The sequence below is a fragment of the Phalangium opilio genome, unplaced genomic scaffold (assembly GCF_054372755.1).
Source record: "Phalangium opilio isolate 3A_F unplaced genomic scaffold, DU_Popi_V2 ptg000002l_1, whole genome shotgun sequence".
Taxonomy (NCBI): Eukaryota; Metazoa; Arthropoda; class Arachnida; order Opiliones; family Phalangiidae; genus Phalangium; species Phalangium opilio.
In genome coordinates this window covers 3210666-3224536 of record NW_028324144.1, presented here as the reverse complement: position 1 = coordinate 3224536, position 13871 = coordinate 3210666, and the positions used below count along the sequence as shown (strand labels likewise).

The window sequence follows — 13871 nt, the reverse complement described above, 5'->3', positions numbered from 1 at the left end:
GCTTATAAGGTGTGTTCCAGCCATAAGTATGACTGGTAATGCTACTGAGAGGCTTATAGCTTGAGCTAGTTCGTGAACGACGGAAGCGAGAATTGATTGGCTACACTGGGTTAGTTTTGCAGCAGACTTAGAAATAAGGATAATTTTTAAACTAGTCCTTGGGACCAATGACCACCCTAGTGTCCTAAATAATAAACTGGTCTCCGGAGTGGTCCCAGCCTTTGTTCTCCTATAGATTTGCAATTAATAAACTGGTCCCGTGGACCAGTAACCCCCACTTTTTGAATTAAAAAACTAGTCCAAGCAATTAAAAAACTAGTTTTGGACCAGTGGACGTGTGCTATTTCTAAGTCTGGTTTTGCAGAATTTCTATCTTCCATGTATTTAGTCTGTACTAAGCCTTTGACAGCGCCAAAACCAGGTGTCGCTTTACCCTGAATCTATGACGTTTCGCCTACATTACTTCATGACAAGTTCTCAGTAACCAGTGACATATCTTATGAACTTATAATACTAGAAGATGTAGTGGCAAGGATACTAAATAATAAGCCTACAATAATTAGGGCTGTAGTTTAAGAACTGAATGTATAATATTAGGCCTAAAACAATTAGGGCTCGAGTTTAAGAACTGAATGTAGCGTATAAGATATGCAGAGAATCTTTTGAGTTTTTTTTTGATAGCGTAATTAGTTCCCTATCCAACAATACTAAATACCGGGGGTTAACCAATGTGAGGTCCGAGAAATATGCAAATTATCAAAAATAGGCCTCACACATCCTCTAATTAAAATTTCCCGGGTACGTGGTCACGTGATCATCCTTTTTATATCCTGTCGTCTGCTTATGGACGGACGTGCAGATTGATTTGGGGTGGAGGGTCGAGTTAAATTTTTATTGTTATATTTAATTATTAATTAGATTTAAGTTAATAGCTCGTTTAAAATGGAAGCAACCGAAGGAAATGTAGAGGATGATACGTTTTATAGTATGGATACCAAGGATAGAACTTCATCAAATCCACCATCACTTACTAGATCAAGAAGTTCCCGAACTTCGGAATCTGAAATTATGGAAGGTTTAGAAACTGTTTCACTGGACACTTCTACAGACGCAGGCATACTATTAAACACCTCAATTGCGGTGGCATCCTTCGATAATAAATCGGAAACAACACAACCTGATAAAAGCGAAGACAATGATGTAGTTGATGCTACTAGCGATATTCCATCGAAGCACGAAGAATTTCCATCTGTCAGCCAGTATTTTGATATTCCCGAACCAGTTAGCGTCCCACCATCAGATCCAAAAACGTTTTTTGATTGTCTGTCATCAGAAATGTCACCAATGATGAAAAGTGTAGCTGATATCACAGCCTTAGATGATAAAGAAGGAATTGAAATGGCAACAGCCGCGGATGAACGTGAAAGTGCAACTTTAAGTTGCCCAGAGACCACTAAGAAACAAAGCCTTCAAAGCCTATTTAACGAAGATAAATTTGGATCTGATGTGGTTGGAAAAGCCTTCTTTGATGCCATTGCCGGTCAAACAATAGAAGTTACGACTCCAACTGATAAAACACCTGATAGCTTTGAATGCGTCAAAGCTGTACCCGAATCAGTACCATACGAAAGTCCCAAATCTTCTCCCGAATCATTTTTCACAGAATCTTTTGATAATGATTCGTATCATGATGCTTGGATACCTTGTCCAAAAACGCAAACTTCTCTTCGTGCTGCTGTAACATCACCCCCTGGAACTTATTTCCCTGATAAAGCTGATCTAACAATGCCTGGTGTTATTATAGAAGATCAGTTGGTAAGATTGGAAACCAAAAGTGCAAGTCATGATGGTGCACATGTTAAGCCTAATTTGAAAAGTGCAAGTCATGATGGTGCACATGTTAAGCCTAATTTGAAAAGTGCAAGTCATGATGGTGCACATGTTAAGCCTAATTTGAAAAGTGCAAGTCATGATGGTGCACATGTTAAGCCTAATTTGAAAAGTGCAAGTCATGATGGTGCACATGTTAAGCCTAATTTGAAAAGTGCAAGTCATGATGGTGCACATGTTAAGCCTAATTTGAAAAGTGCAAGTCATGATGGTGCACATGTTAAGCCTAATTTGAAAAGTGCAAGTCATGATGGTGCACATGTTAAGCCTAATTTGAAAAGTGCAAGGCAAGTCATGATGGTGCACAGTTAAGCCTAATTTGAAAATTGAAAACTTCAAGTCATAGTGTACATGTTAAGTCTAATTTGAAAAGTGCGAATCATGGTGTTTATCTTAAGCCTAATTTGAAAAGTGCGAGTCATGTTGTTCATCTTAAGCCTAATTTGAAAAGTGCGAGTCATGTTGTTCATCTTAAGCCTAATTTGAAAAGTGCGAGTCATGTTGTTCATCTTAAGCCTAAGTTGAAAAGTGCGAGTCTTGTTGTTCATCTTAAGCCTAATTTGAAAAGTGCTGGAGTCATGTTGTTCATCTTAAGCCTAATTTGAAAAGTGCGAGTCATCAGCATGTAGTTCATCTTAAGCCTAATTTGAAAAGTGCGAGTCATATAGTTCATCTTAAGCCTAATTTGAAAAGTGCGAGTCATGCTATTCATATTAAGCCTAGGCCTAATTTGAAAAGTGCGAGTCATGTTGTTCATCTTAAGCCTAATTTGAAAAGTCCGAGTCATGTTTTAGGCCTATTTTGAAAGATCTTTCAATTCAAGAGCGCTAGATATTTTTATATGAATTTTTAGTGCAATTTCTTAAACTTAAAATGGTTAATTAATTTCTTGAAAAGGAGGATCCTGTTAAACTTCTCCTTAACGAGTTAAACCTTGATGAAGCTAAGAAACGCCAATGTTTAACTGCCGATAACGTTTCACAAGATGACAAAGGCCTTCTTCAGCTAATTGTAAATGAAGTTTTAAAGACCACTGAGACAGATTATGGAACTAGGCCTAAATATTTTTGAATTTTTTCTAATAAGAGGGCCAAATGCTACCATGCAGCGATAAATTTAACTCAAAGATTATTAACGGCTGTTGGACAAGGACCCGGGAAAGGAAGTCACCCATCGAAACATTCCCCGTACTCTTTACAACTATGGTTTACTAGATTAACATTATTCATCAAACTACGTAAATTTTCCTACGTTGAAGTGGAAAGCGTTGCCTTTGGAGATTTAGACAGACCCGATATTTATTACGAGTTTTATCCTGAAAGTTATCCTGGAAAAAAGGGTTCCATGGCTTCATTTTCGTTCCGACTGTTATTAGCTGGGCTTCCTCAATATCAAGGAAATTATCACGCGTCTTTAGACAGGCTTTATGCTCTGCTAGAAGTTATTAAAAAAGTATGGGAGTAGTTTTAATTGGAAACGTTAAAATTTATTTATAATCTACGTTATTAGATTATAGACAATTTAAATAATGGTTTAGCTGAAGATGGAAGTATGATGGAACTTTCAGAAACTCGAAGAAATGGTAAAATATTAAAGTTTTTACATTGTAACTATAGGGTTGCTAGGCCTACATGTAGCGGAGTACTCGACTCAGTACTCGAACTGATAGTGAAGTACTCGTCTCAGTACTCGAACTGGCATAGAGGAGTACTCGACTCAGTACTCGAACTGGCATAAAGGAGTACTCGTCTCAGTACTCGAACTGGCATAGAGGAGTACTCGACTCAGTACTCTAACTGATAGTGAAGTACTCATCTCACTACTCGAACTGATAGTGAAGTACTCGTCTCAGTACTCGAACTGGCATAGAGGAGTACTCGACTCGGTACTCGAACTGACATAGTGAAGTACTCGAGTCGGTACTCGAACTGACAGTGAAGTACTCGACTCGGTACTCGAACTGACAGTGAAGTACTCGTCTCAGTACTCGAACTGACAGTGAAGTACTCGTCTCAGTACTCGAACTGACAGTGAAGTACTCGACTCGGTACTCGAACTGACATAGTGAAGTACTCGACTCAGTACTCGAACTGATAGTGAAGTACTCGTCTTAGTACTCGAACTGATAGTGAAGTACTCGTCTTAGTACTCGAACTGGCATAGTGAAGTACTCGTCTCAGTACTCGAACCGATAGTGAAGTATCCGTCTCAGTACTCGAACCGATAGTGAAGTACTCGTCTCAGTACTCGAACAGACCTAGTCGAGTATTCAACACGCTGTAGTTGAACAATCTACTCTATTTAAACGAGTACTCGCCCAGCCCTAGTTTCCAAAACGATTTTTATACTTTCAGGATCATTAAAATTATGGCAGAGTAGGGAATGCCGAACTTTATACTGCATTGTAAACTGCATGGTTACTCATAAAGATTACGTTATGGCTATTAACGTGACAAAAGAATTGATTGAGAAAGATAAGGCTGGAACGGCTCAACTTTACAGCACTTTGGGCAAAATATACTTGCAATTAGGAGATATTCATTCAGCCAATGATTGTTTTACGTCCGTATTACGAGAACAAGCCAATCTTCCTCATAATGTAGCTCACAAAGTTGAGGAATTAGTGCAAAAGTATGTTAATACTAATATTTGGTGATATACTTTTAATATTAATTCATTTTATTTGGTTTTAGAGCTCTGATGTGCATTGTGCAAAATGGTTACGCTGATGCTTATAAATTTTACAAGGAAGCTTATACTTTACAACCTAATAATGCAGCGGTAAATATATTGAATACTCGTGCGTAGTTAGGCCCGGTACTCGTGCGTAGTTAGGCCTAGTACTCGTGCGTAGTTAGGCCTAGTACTCGTGCGTAGTTAGGCCCAATACTCGTGCGTAGTTAGGCCCAATACTCGTGCGTAGTTAGGCCCAATACTCGTGCGTAGTTAGGTCCAATACTCGTGCGTAGTTAGGTCCAATACTCGTGCGTAGTTAGGTCCAATACTCGTGCGTAGTTAGGTCCAATACTCGTGCGTAGTTAGGTCCAATACTCGTGCGTAGTTAGGTCCAATACTCGTGCGTAGTTAGGTCCAATACTCGTGCGTAGTTAGGCCCAATACTCGTGCGTAGTTAGGCCCAATACTCGTGCGTAGTTAGGCCCAATACTCGTGCGTAGTTAGGCCCAATACTCGTGCGTAGTTAGGTCCAATACTCGTGCGTAGTTAGGTCCAATACTCGTGCGTAGTCGGGCCTAGTACTTGTGCGTAGTTAGGCCCAATACTCGTGCGTAGTTAGGTCCAATACTCGTGCGTAGTTAGGTCCAATACTCGTGCGTAGTTAGGCCCAATACTCGTGCGTAGTTAGGCCCAATACTCGTGCGTAGTTAGGCCCAATACTCGTGCGTAGTTAGGTCCAATACTCGTGCGTAGTTAGGTCCAATACTCGTGCGTAGTCGGGCCTAGTACTTGTGCGTAGTTAGGCCCAATACTCGTGCGTAGTCGGGCCTAGTACTCGTGCGTAGTCGGGCCTAGTACTCGTGGGTAGTCGGGCTTAGTACTCGTGCGTAGTCGGGCTTAGTACTCGTGCGTAGTCGGGGATTAGTACTCGTGCGTAGTCGGGGATTAGTACTCGTGCGTAGTCGGGGATTAGTACTCGTGCGTAGTTAAGCCTATCGTTTCACTTTGTACTGGAATGAATTGGTTGATTCATATTAGTACTCGCTTAGACCTATTTTATCAATATTTTGAAGGTTTAAATAATATAAATTTTCTCTTTAGTTGGCCAATAACATGGCAGTTTGTTTGCTTTATATGGGAAAGCTAAAAGAATCGCTGAGTACTTTGGAGAAAACAATTCTATCAGAGCCGAAACAATGCCTTCACGAAGGCGTCATATTCAATACTTGCATATTATACGAATTGGAATCGACTAACAGCGTAAATAAGAAGGAAGCCATGTTGAAATTGGCTGTGGATAATTGCGGAGATTCATTTCAAACTAATTGCCTCAAGATTGATTCCGCCGTTAAGAATAGCGATAAAAGGAGAGAAATTTAAACAAAGGTTTGTAAAGTTTTATTTTATTTTATTGGGAAATCAAATCAAATCAAATCAAATTCAATTGAATCTAAGAACTTGAACCATTTTTCTTCAAAGTTTTGCGAACCTTCGTTCTGAGAGGATGAAAAACTATTAGATTTAAAATAAGAAGGATTAACCAAATTAATTTAATTACTTTTTCAAATGAGGCTTCACTATCTGAATCTTGCAGGAAATTGAATTCTTCATAGAGTTTCTAGAAATAATTTATTAATTTTATTAGGTAGGGTTGGGGGATTATTGTTAATTAGTACTTGTTAATTTACCTTCTGAATTATTTCGATAAAGGAGGGCGATATTTGCAGCGAGTTAATTATTAATGAAGTCTGAAATGGTTTCAAATGAGTTAATGCATGTCCAATGTGTAATTTTTAGTCAAGTATTTGGCCCTTGATTAAATTTTTACTACTTTGAGTACTCACCAAAACTCGCGAGTACTCGAGTAGTTCGCGAGTATTTAAGCCTAGTAGTAGTACTCCTCGCGAGTATTTAAGCCTCGTAGTAGTACTTGCGAGTATTTAAGCCTCGTAGTAGTAGTAGTACTCGCGAGTATTTAAGCCTAGTAGTAGTAGTACTCCTCGCGAGTATTTAAGCCTAGTAGAAGTAGTATTCGCGAGTATTGAGTCGAATACTTGCTCAGTCCTAATATTAATTATATTACCTTTTCAATTGCTATTTGCTTTCTTTGCTTTGCAAATGTTTTTGATTTAATTCCTTGATAAAGCAAGCTGAAAGGTAATTGCGGAAATTGTTTTGAAACTCAGAAACTATTTCCCTTATTTGGGAAAAACCTTAACCTACTTAGATCTGATAAGGCAGGCACATATTATCTTTGAGTATTTGTCATTTGACAATTTGTACTTTCTATTTGAAAGGCAGGGACAAGTGAGACAAGAACATTTCTCATTGAATGTGTGTATTTCTGGGCAGACACTCTTTGGGGAATCGTTTAAAACTGGGGATTTATCGCAGCATATCAATGGAATAGCTATTTCATTGATATTGGCATAACATAATGCAATTCTCAACCACAAATCTGCGTAGAAAGGGTGATAAATGGAGCACTCTTGTAAAAATTCTAATTCTTCTGTAATGTAAAATACTATGTGTCATGTCTTATTAATAAATTAAATTATGATATATTAACCATTTTCAAGTACCTTTATAATTTCCTAAACCATGAGAAATTAATGCCATTAATGATTTAGTTACAATTGTTTGATCATTATTACAAGAGTTTTTTAACTGAAAGTATTTATTATAAATTAATTAATTCCACCTTATTCCGGAAGTTAGGCCTATCTCTGAACTCATGGGTCTGTCGTCTGCTACAGTACATATTTTTGGGCCTTTCTAGCAGACGACAGACTAATTTCTTCCCTTTACTCCCCTCCACAAATCCCCGAGATAAGCCTAACTAATGGCGATAAGCCTAACTAATGGCGATAAGCCTAACTTCCGGCGATAAGCCTAACTTCCGGCGATAAGCCTAACTTCCGGCGATAAGCCTAACTTCCGGCGATAAGCCTAACTTCCGGCGATAAGCCTAACTTCCGGCGATAAGCCTAACTTCCAGCGATAGGGAATAAGGTGGATTAGCCCAAGACAATTAAGATTTCTTAGTATTTGATTTTTATTTATTACCAAAATGGAGGCATATTTTAGGCTTTCTTCATAACTTCCTGTTTTAAGTAATGATCTACTCAATCCCTCTAAACAATCTCTTTGAAAAGGGCAATTATTTGTTTCATCAGAATTAAGGCAACATTTGTAAAGTTCCGAGCTTTTATGGAAATCTTTTTTCATGTAGAAAAACTCCGCCTTGTACTTAGCAACCGCTCCATCCACATTTGAATTTCCCGCCTCTAAAAACCACTGTAAACAAAGTCACGTGGTTTAAATGTCAAAAATTTAAAGGGTCTTGCTTAGGCCTAACAAGATATTCAGTTCTAAATTAAGAACTTAATGCATTTACCTGTGGTTCGCATACTTTAGGCAAAAAAGAAACTGATGTAGGTTTATTTTTATTTTTCGATTCATTTTCACTAAATAAATCATCGGATAAATTTGATCCGAAAATCTCCATCATAAAAGTTCAAACCGCGTTTTCTGCATGCCAAAAAGGCCAGGGATGCCAGATTGAAAACCTTCAACCCGCCAAAATCAAATTGGAAAAAAGCCCAAAAAACCGCCAATCTATATTTCGAAAAGAAGCCCAAAAACTGACTAAGATGTTAAGATCTAAACAATCCAGCCCAAAAACAAGCCAAAAATTTATCGTGAAAATTTGGAATTTGTTTTTCATTTAGAAATTTCAATGCATATTCTATACTGACACCATTTTTAAAACCCAAAACAAAATGAAACCACTTTATTTTTTTTGCTCCGTTTATTTGACGAGCTAGAACCTTATCAGAAGGCCATACAGCTCCATAGAAAAAAAAAGAAAATTATACAGAAATATACAAAAATTTACAAAAATACAAAATAAAAAGAAAAGCAAATTTCCAGCCAACAGCCAACCCGTTTATTTCCAGCCAATATTTTTTAGAAGAAGCCCAATTGGTGGCTTTCCAGCCCAATATGGCATCCCTGTCGCGCAATTTTACATCACTTTCTAGCTATTGGTTAATACCAGAAATTAGCGTACATGACGTCATGTACTTTTTCCCGAGAAAGTCGTAAAAATTTGTTATTCCGCGCCCGCGGAAAGTTCGGAATCGGATATCGACCATTTTTCATTAAATAAAGTAATCAACAATGTGTATTTTTCTCAGGTAGGATGCTTTTTCGTATACGTTATTGATTTTAGCATGTAATAATGGCGTAAATAAGCCAAACAGTTGAAAAAGTGCAAGGGCAAAGTCCCCAACGTCAATCTTATCTAAATAAGCCTTGGCTTGGTTTTAGTAGACGTAAGGCCTTGGCCTACAGCTGATGCAGATTACGGAATCCAGAGTCTGTCTCGGCCTGTCTGGATTCCAGACAGGCCGAGACAGGAAATTTTATTGACATATATTTTTGTTAAAATAAACAACTTGGCATTACTGCAGTTTTAAACCAAACAATTTGTAGGTTTAAATGTCACAAATAATTTTATTTTAGATCTTAAAATTGGGGGGGAAAGAGGCCAACCATCATCCATCAGAGGGATGGATAAACTCAAAAACCCCGTGATCTGAGTGAGTTGCGGAAGGTTGTGAGGCGGGTACACCAAGATGCGGTGGTTCTGGCTATCTTGCTTGGTGTTTACCACTCTCTATGAGAAATGCTGTTCCTTTACGGAGCCCAAAACAAACCCAAAACCTTCTTGCGATAAGCAAAGAAAGGAGTATACTAACTCCTGGGGGATTATATCTGATGGTACCGGCTCGTATCCCGAAGATTCTTATTGCGAATGGCTCATTCGGGGTACGTTAAGTCATGGGATACATTAAAAGGTCAAAGTTAGAAAGGGGTTTATTCGATTTTTACTTTAGCAAATACAATGGGTCAAGTTATCACACTCAAGTTTATCGAAATGGATACTGAATGTTCTTATGATCACATATATGTTTATGATGGCGATTCGTATTCTAGCAATCTTTTGGGGAGTTTTAGCGGCGATACTGTACCTAAACCGGTTACAGCAACTTCAGGGGCTGTAAGATTACGGTTTAATTGAAAATAATTAAATTTTAGCGAAGCCTGAAACAAAAATATTTGTTTTCTCTCGTTAGATGCTTATATTATTATATAGTGATACAAATTATGCCAAAAAAGGGTTCAAAGCAGAATATAGCGTGACAAATTGTCCCTTAAACTGCAGCGAACATGGCACTTGCAAAAACAATAAATGCGAGTGTCTTAATCTATGGAGCGGTCCAGCGTGTGACGTATATCATTGTCCGGATGACTGCAATCAAGATCACGATAACGGGCAATGTCACAACCTTTTAGATCCACCAAGATGCGTTTGCAAACGAGGTTTTGCAGGAAAATCTTGCAGTTTACCCCAGTTTCCAGTACAAACGTCCTACAACAAGTGGCATACAATCTCTCAGGAAGGCACTGGATTAAGCCCTCGTGCCGGACACGCAACCGCATACGTATCTTCAACCGATACTCTGTACCTATTTGGAGGACTATCCTTCCAATCCGTTCTAGGAGAATTTATGAAATTTAACTTTAGCACCAATCAGTGGTCGCGCGTTGACACTTTAGGCCTACAAGAAGAAGAACCCGCTGCCAGATGGGGTCATACCATGATCTCTTACGGAAGAAACAATATAGTTATGTTTGGGGGCGAGTTAACAGACGGATCGTTATCGAACGAACTATGGTTGTACAATATCGCCAAACGAAAATGGAGAAAAGAAGCCGAGTTCTCCCCCGTTAAGCCTTTGCCAGTCATGAAACATTCTATGACTTTAGTGGAAAACAAATGGATTTATATTTTTGGTGGCAGTTTGGCGGACGGTTCCTTTTCGTCGCAAATGTACGCTATCAACTTAAACGAGAGTGCGCATTGGGAGAAAATAGTTCCTACAGGCGGTAAAGAGGTGCTTAGAAGATTAGTGGGACACACGACTGTTTATCACGCTCCGTCAAAATCTCTCGTTGTCTTCGGAGGTCTCATGGTGGATTTTGCTAGATTTAGCAAACTTAGTTCCTTTCTACACATTTTTCATATTGAAAAGAGGTACATACAATTTAAAGGGAGGGTGAAGTAGAAAATCAAGTGATCTTTTATCGATTCTTCTACTAATTATAAGACCAGTCTGCCGAGGGGCTACTCACTTCCCCAAAAAATGTACACCAGATTTCTTATTTCCAAATATTTCCGATTTATTTCTATTATTTTTGTATTTCTTTATTTCCCGATATTTCTCCTAAAATTTCCAATATTTTCACTATATTTCCCTTAAATTTCCAATATTTCGATTATTCCTTCGTATTTCTAATATTTCTCAGTATTTCTATTATTTTTGTATTTTTTTATTTCCCGATATTTCTCCTAAAATTTCCAATATTTTCACTATATTTCCCTTAAATTTCCAATATTTCGATTATTCCTTCGTATTTCTAATATTTCTCAGTATTTCTATTATTTTTGTATTTCTTTATTTCCCGATATTTCTCCTAAAATTTCCAATATTTTCACGATATTTCCCTTAAATTTCCAATATTTCCATTATTCCTTCGTATTTCCAATATTTCCGATATTTCTCATTATTTCCCAATATTTCCGATATTTCTCATTATTTCAGATATTTCCGATATTTCTCAATATTACGATATTTCTCGAAATATTGAAATATATTTCTTAAGGCTTGTACACCATATTTCGTAAGTGGCTAGCCCCTCGCAGTCTGCATAGTCAAACATTCAGGAAATACCAGTTCCGAATGATTTTAAAATTAATTCAAATTAGGTTCAGATTTTAAGGATAATTTTAAATAAGCCCCTCCGACCAATCGCGTAACGCCCTGCCTTTTTATTAACAAAATTCTCGTGGCACGCATGCTCCATGTCTCGCGTCACCCACGATTGTCACGTCGCGCGCCTAATTTTATCAAATCTCGTGATAAATTTCATTCAACATGGAACATGCCACGAGAATTTTGTTAATAAAAAGGCAGGACGTTACGCGATTGGTCGGAGGGGCTTATTTAAAATTATCCTTAAAATCTGAACCTAATTTGAATTAATTTTAAAATCATTCGGAATCTGTATTTCCTGAATGTTTGACTATATGCAGACTGGTCTTATAATTAGCCTTATTCCTTATCAGCGCCACCTACCCATAGCGGCGACTTTGAGAACTACTGTAAGCGGCAAGCCAATCAGATGTCGCTAAAATCTGGTGACGTCACTGACTGGCACTCTCGGGTCTTACCAAAAATGACGTCACCAGATTTTAGCGAAATCTGATTGGCTTGCCGCTTACAGTAGTTCTCAAAGTCACCGCTATGGGTAGGTGGCGCTGATCAGGAATAAGGCTAATTAGTAGAAGAATCGATAAAAAATGCCTTTATTTTCCACTTCACCCTCCCTTTAAACGATTCCGTTTTAAAGAAATGGCGTTTAAAACGTTTTGTATCGTAGATATTGGAGTAAAGTTCATTATCCCTCCACTTGGTCGAAACATAACAAGAGTTTTATACCTTTGGAGAGAGCTTTTCACTCGGCAGTTGTCGTTGGAGATTATTTAGTTATTTACGGTGGATACACGCACCGTCATTCGGCGGAAGAGATTTGTTACGACAGGAACTTGTTCTTTTATCATTTGGGATGTCACCGTTGGGTGGATGGATCAAAGTTACTCTTGGATTTTGAGAATCTTATGAGACCTTCGCCTCCTCTTCCTCAAGGGGTCATTTTTCATTCCATGAATTTGAGATTTGGTCATACGTTAATCATAACGGGAGGTTACAGCGGAGCTTTTAGGGGTTCCTTGTTAGCCTACGTTTTACCGTTTTCGACGGAAGACGGAGGTTGTCATTTACACCAAAATAGCGAGAGTTGCATCACGAATCTTAATTGCGGTTGGCACGAAAGAAATTTAACGTGCAAGGATAAGGCTTCGTTAAATCAAATGGTAATAGCTTCGGTTTTAACGAACGAATGAATGAATGATGAGTTTATGTATGGATGATTGTGGTTGATTTTATTACAGAATGGTAGTCAAGTGACGGAGATTGTCACTCAAAGATGCCCTGGATTGTGTCCAACGTTAAGGGATTGTCATTCGTGTTTAGTTTGGGGCGAACCAGGTGGAACGAATGTGGTTGTTGAAACGAAGAACGCGTCTCAACCTTTATGTGGATGGTGTGTTCAAGCGTTACAATGTCATAGTGTTGGAGGTAATTATGTCTTTTTCTTTTGAACATCGTTAACTTCGTATATTTACCTTTAGAACGTCATTAACTCCGTCTATTTCCTTTTAGAACGTCATTAACTTGGTCTATTTCCTTTTAGAACATCATTAACTCCGTCTATTTCCTTTTAGAACGTCATTAACTTTGTCTATTTACCTTTAGAACGTCATTAACTCCGTCTATTTACCTTTAGAACGTCATTAACTCCGTCTATTTACCTTTAGAACGTCATTAACTCCGTCTGTTTCCCTTTAGAACGTCATTAACTTCGTCTATTTCCCTTTAGAACGTCATTAACTCCGTCTATTTCCTTAGAACGCCATTAACTTTGTCTATTTCCTTAGAACGCCATTAACTTCGTCTATTTCCCTTTAGAACGTCATTAACTCCGTCTATTTACCTTTAGAACGTCATTAACTCCGTCTATTTACCTTAAGAACGTCATTAACTCCGTCTATTTACCTTTAGAACGTCATTAACTCCGTCTATTTACCTTTAGAACGTCATTAACTTCGTATATTTACCTTTAGAACGCCATTAACTCCGTCCATTTCCTTTTAGAACGTCATTAACTTCGTATATATTTCCCTTTAGAACGCCATTAACTCCGTCTATTTACCTTTAGAACGCCATTAACTCCGTCTATTTACCTTTAGAACGTCATTAACTCCGTCTATTTACCTTTAGAACGTCATTAACTCTGTCTATTTACCTTTAGAACGTCATTAACTCCGTCTATTTACCTTTAGAACGTCATTAACTTCGTCTATTTACCTTTTAGAACGTCATTAACTCCGTCTATTTACCTTTAGAACGTCATTAACTCCGTCTATTTACCTTTAGAACGTCATTAACTTCGTCTATTTACCTTTTAGAACGTCATTAACTCCGTCTATTTACCTTTAGAACGTCATTAACTCCGTCTATTTACCTTTAGAACGTCATTAACTCCGTCTATTTACCTTTAGAACGTCATTAACTTCGTCTATTTACCTTTTAGAACGTCATTAACTCCGTCTATTT

At 38.0% G+C, this 13871-nt stretch overlaps 3 protein-coding genes across 4 annotated transcripts in view; 2 read left to right on the top strand and 1 right to left on the bottom strand.

Annotated features, from left to right (window-relative positions):
* The first annotated feature begins 825 nt into the window (after window positions 1-825).
* Window positions 826-7137, top strand: LOC149718288 (trafficking protein particle complex subunit 12). The gene is made up of 8 exons (XM_089840348.1): window positions 826-1815; window positions 2788-2901; window positions 2977-3342; window positions 3400-3472; window positions 4245-4521; window positions 4584-4671; window positions 5668-5952; window positions 6864-7137. Exons 1-7 carry the CDS (start codon window positions 943-945, stop codon window positions 5944-5946), a joined length of 2070 nt encoding a protein of 689 aa, XP_089696474.1. The 5' UTR covers window positions 826-942; the 3' UTR covers window positions 5947-5952; window positions 6864-7137.
* LOC149718287 (uncharacterized protein C8orf76-like) lies at window positions 5954-8134 on the bottom strand. Its single transcript, XM_089840363.1, has 8 exons — window positions 7964-8134; window positions 7633-7863; window positions 7149-7233; window positions 6790-7075; window positions 6650-6716; window positions 6255-6314; window positions 6125-6184; window positions 5954-6062 (listed from the first exon to the last, which is right to left on the bottom strand). The coding sequence occupies exons 1-8, from the start codon at window positions 8075-8077 to the stop codon at window positions 5991-5993; spliced, it is 975 nt and encodes a 324-aa protein (XP_089696489.1). The 5' UTR covers window positions 8078-8134; the 3' UTR covers window positions 5954-5990.
* A 478-nt stretch (window positions 8135-8612) lies between these two features.
* Window positions 8613-13871, top strand: part of Megf8 (multiple EGF like domains 8) — a 33986-nt gene continuing 28727 nt past the window's right edge. For both annotated transcript variants that reach the window (XM_089840301.1, XM_089840298.1), the window contains exons 1-6: window positions 8613-8765; window positions 9094-9399; window positions 9468-9631; window positions 9708-10669; window positions 12076-12568; window positions 12647-12833. In XM_089840301.1, coding sequence (XP_089696427.1) covers window positions 9207-9399; window positions 9468-9631; window positions 9708-10669; window positions 12076-12568; window positions 12647-12833 — 1999 coding nt within the window. In that variant the 5' untranslated portion in view covers window positions 8613-8765; window positions 9094-9206. The remainder of the gene's footprint in view (window positions 8766-9093; window positions 9400-9467; window positions 9632-9707; window positions 10670-12075; window positions 12569-12646; window positions 12834-13871) is intronic.

What these genes read in the sequence shown, in the direction of transcription:
- LOC149718288 (XM_089840348.1), top strand. Translation starts at nt 943, where the DNA reads ATGGAAGCAACCGAAGGAAATGTAGAGGATGATACGTTTTATAGTATG. An exon ending in TTCAGAAACTCGAAGAAATG is followed by an intron (nt 3,473 to 4,244) that starts GTAAAATATTAA and finishes TTATACTTTCAG; the next exon opens with GATCATTAAAATTATGGCAG. An exon ending in TACAACCTAATAATGCAGCG is followed by an intron (nt 4,672 to 5,667) that starts GTAAATATATTG and finishes TTTTCTCTTTAG; the next exon opens with TTGGCCAATAACATGGCAGT.
- LOC149718287 (XM_089840363.1), bottom strand. Translation starts at nt 8,077, where the DNA reads ATGATGGAGATTTTCGGATCAAATTTATCCGATGATTTATTTAGTGAA. An exon ending in CTAAAGTATGCGAACCACAG is followed by an intron (nt 7,864 to 7,963) that starts GTAAATGCATTA and finishes CTTTGTTTACAG; the next exon opens with TGGTTTTTAGAGGCGGGAAA. An exon ending in AGCAAATAGCAATTGAAAAG is followed by an intron (nt 6,315 to 6,649) that starts GTAATATAATTA and finishes AAACCATTTCAG; the next exon opens with ACTTCATTAATAATTAACTC.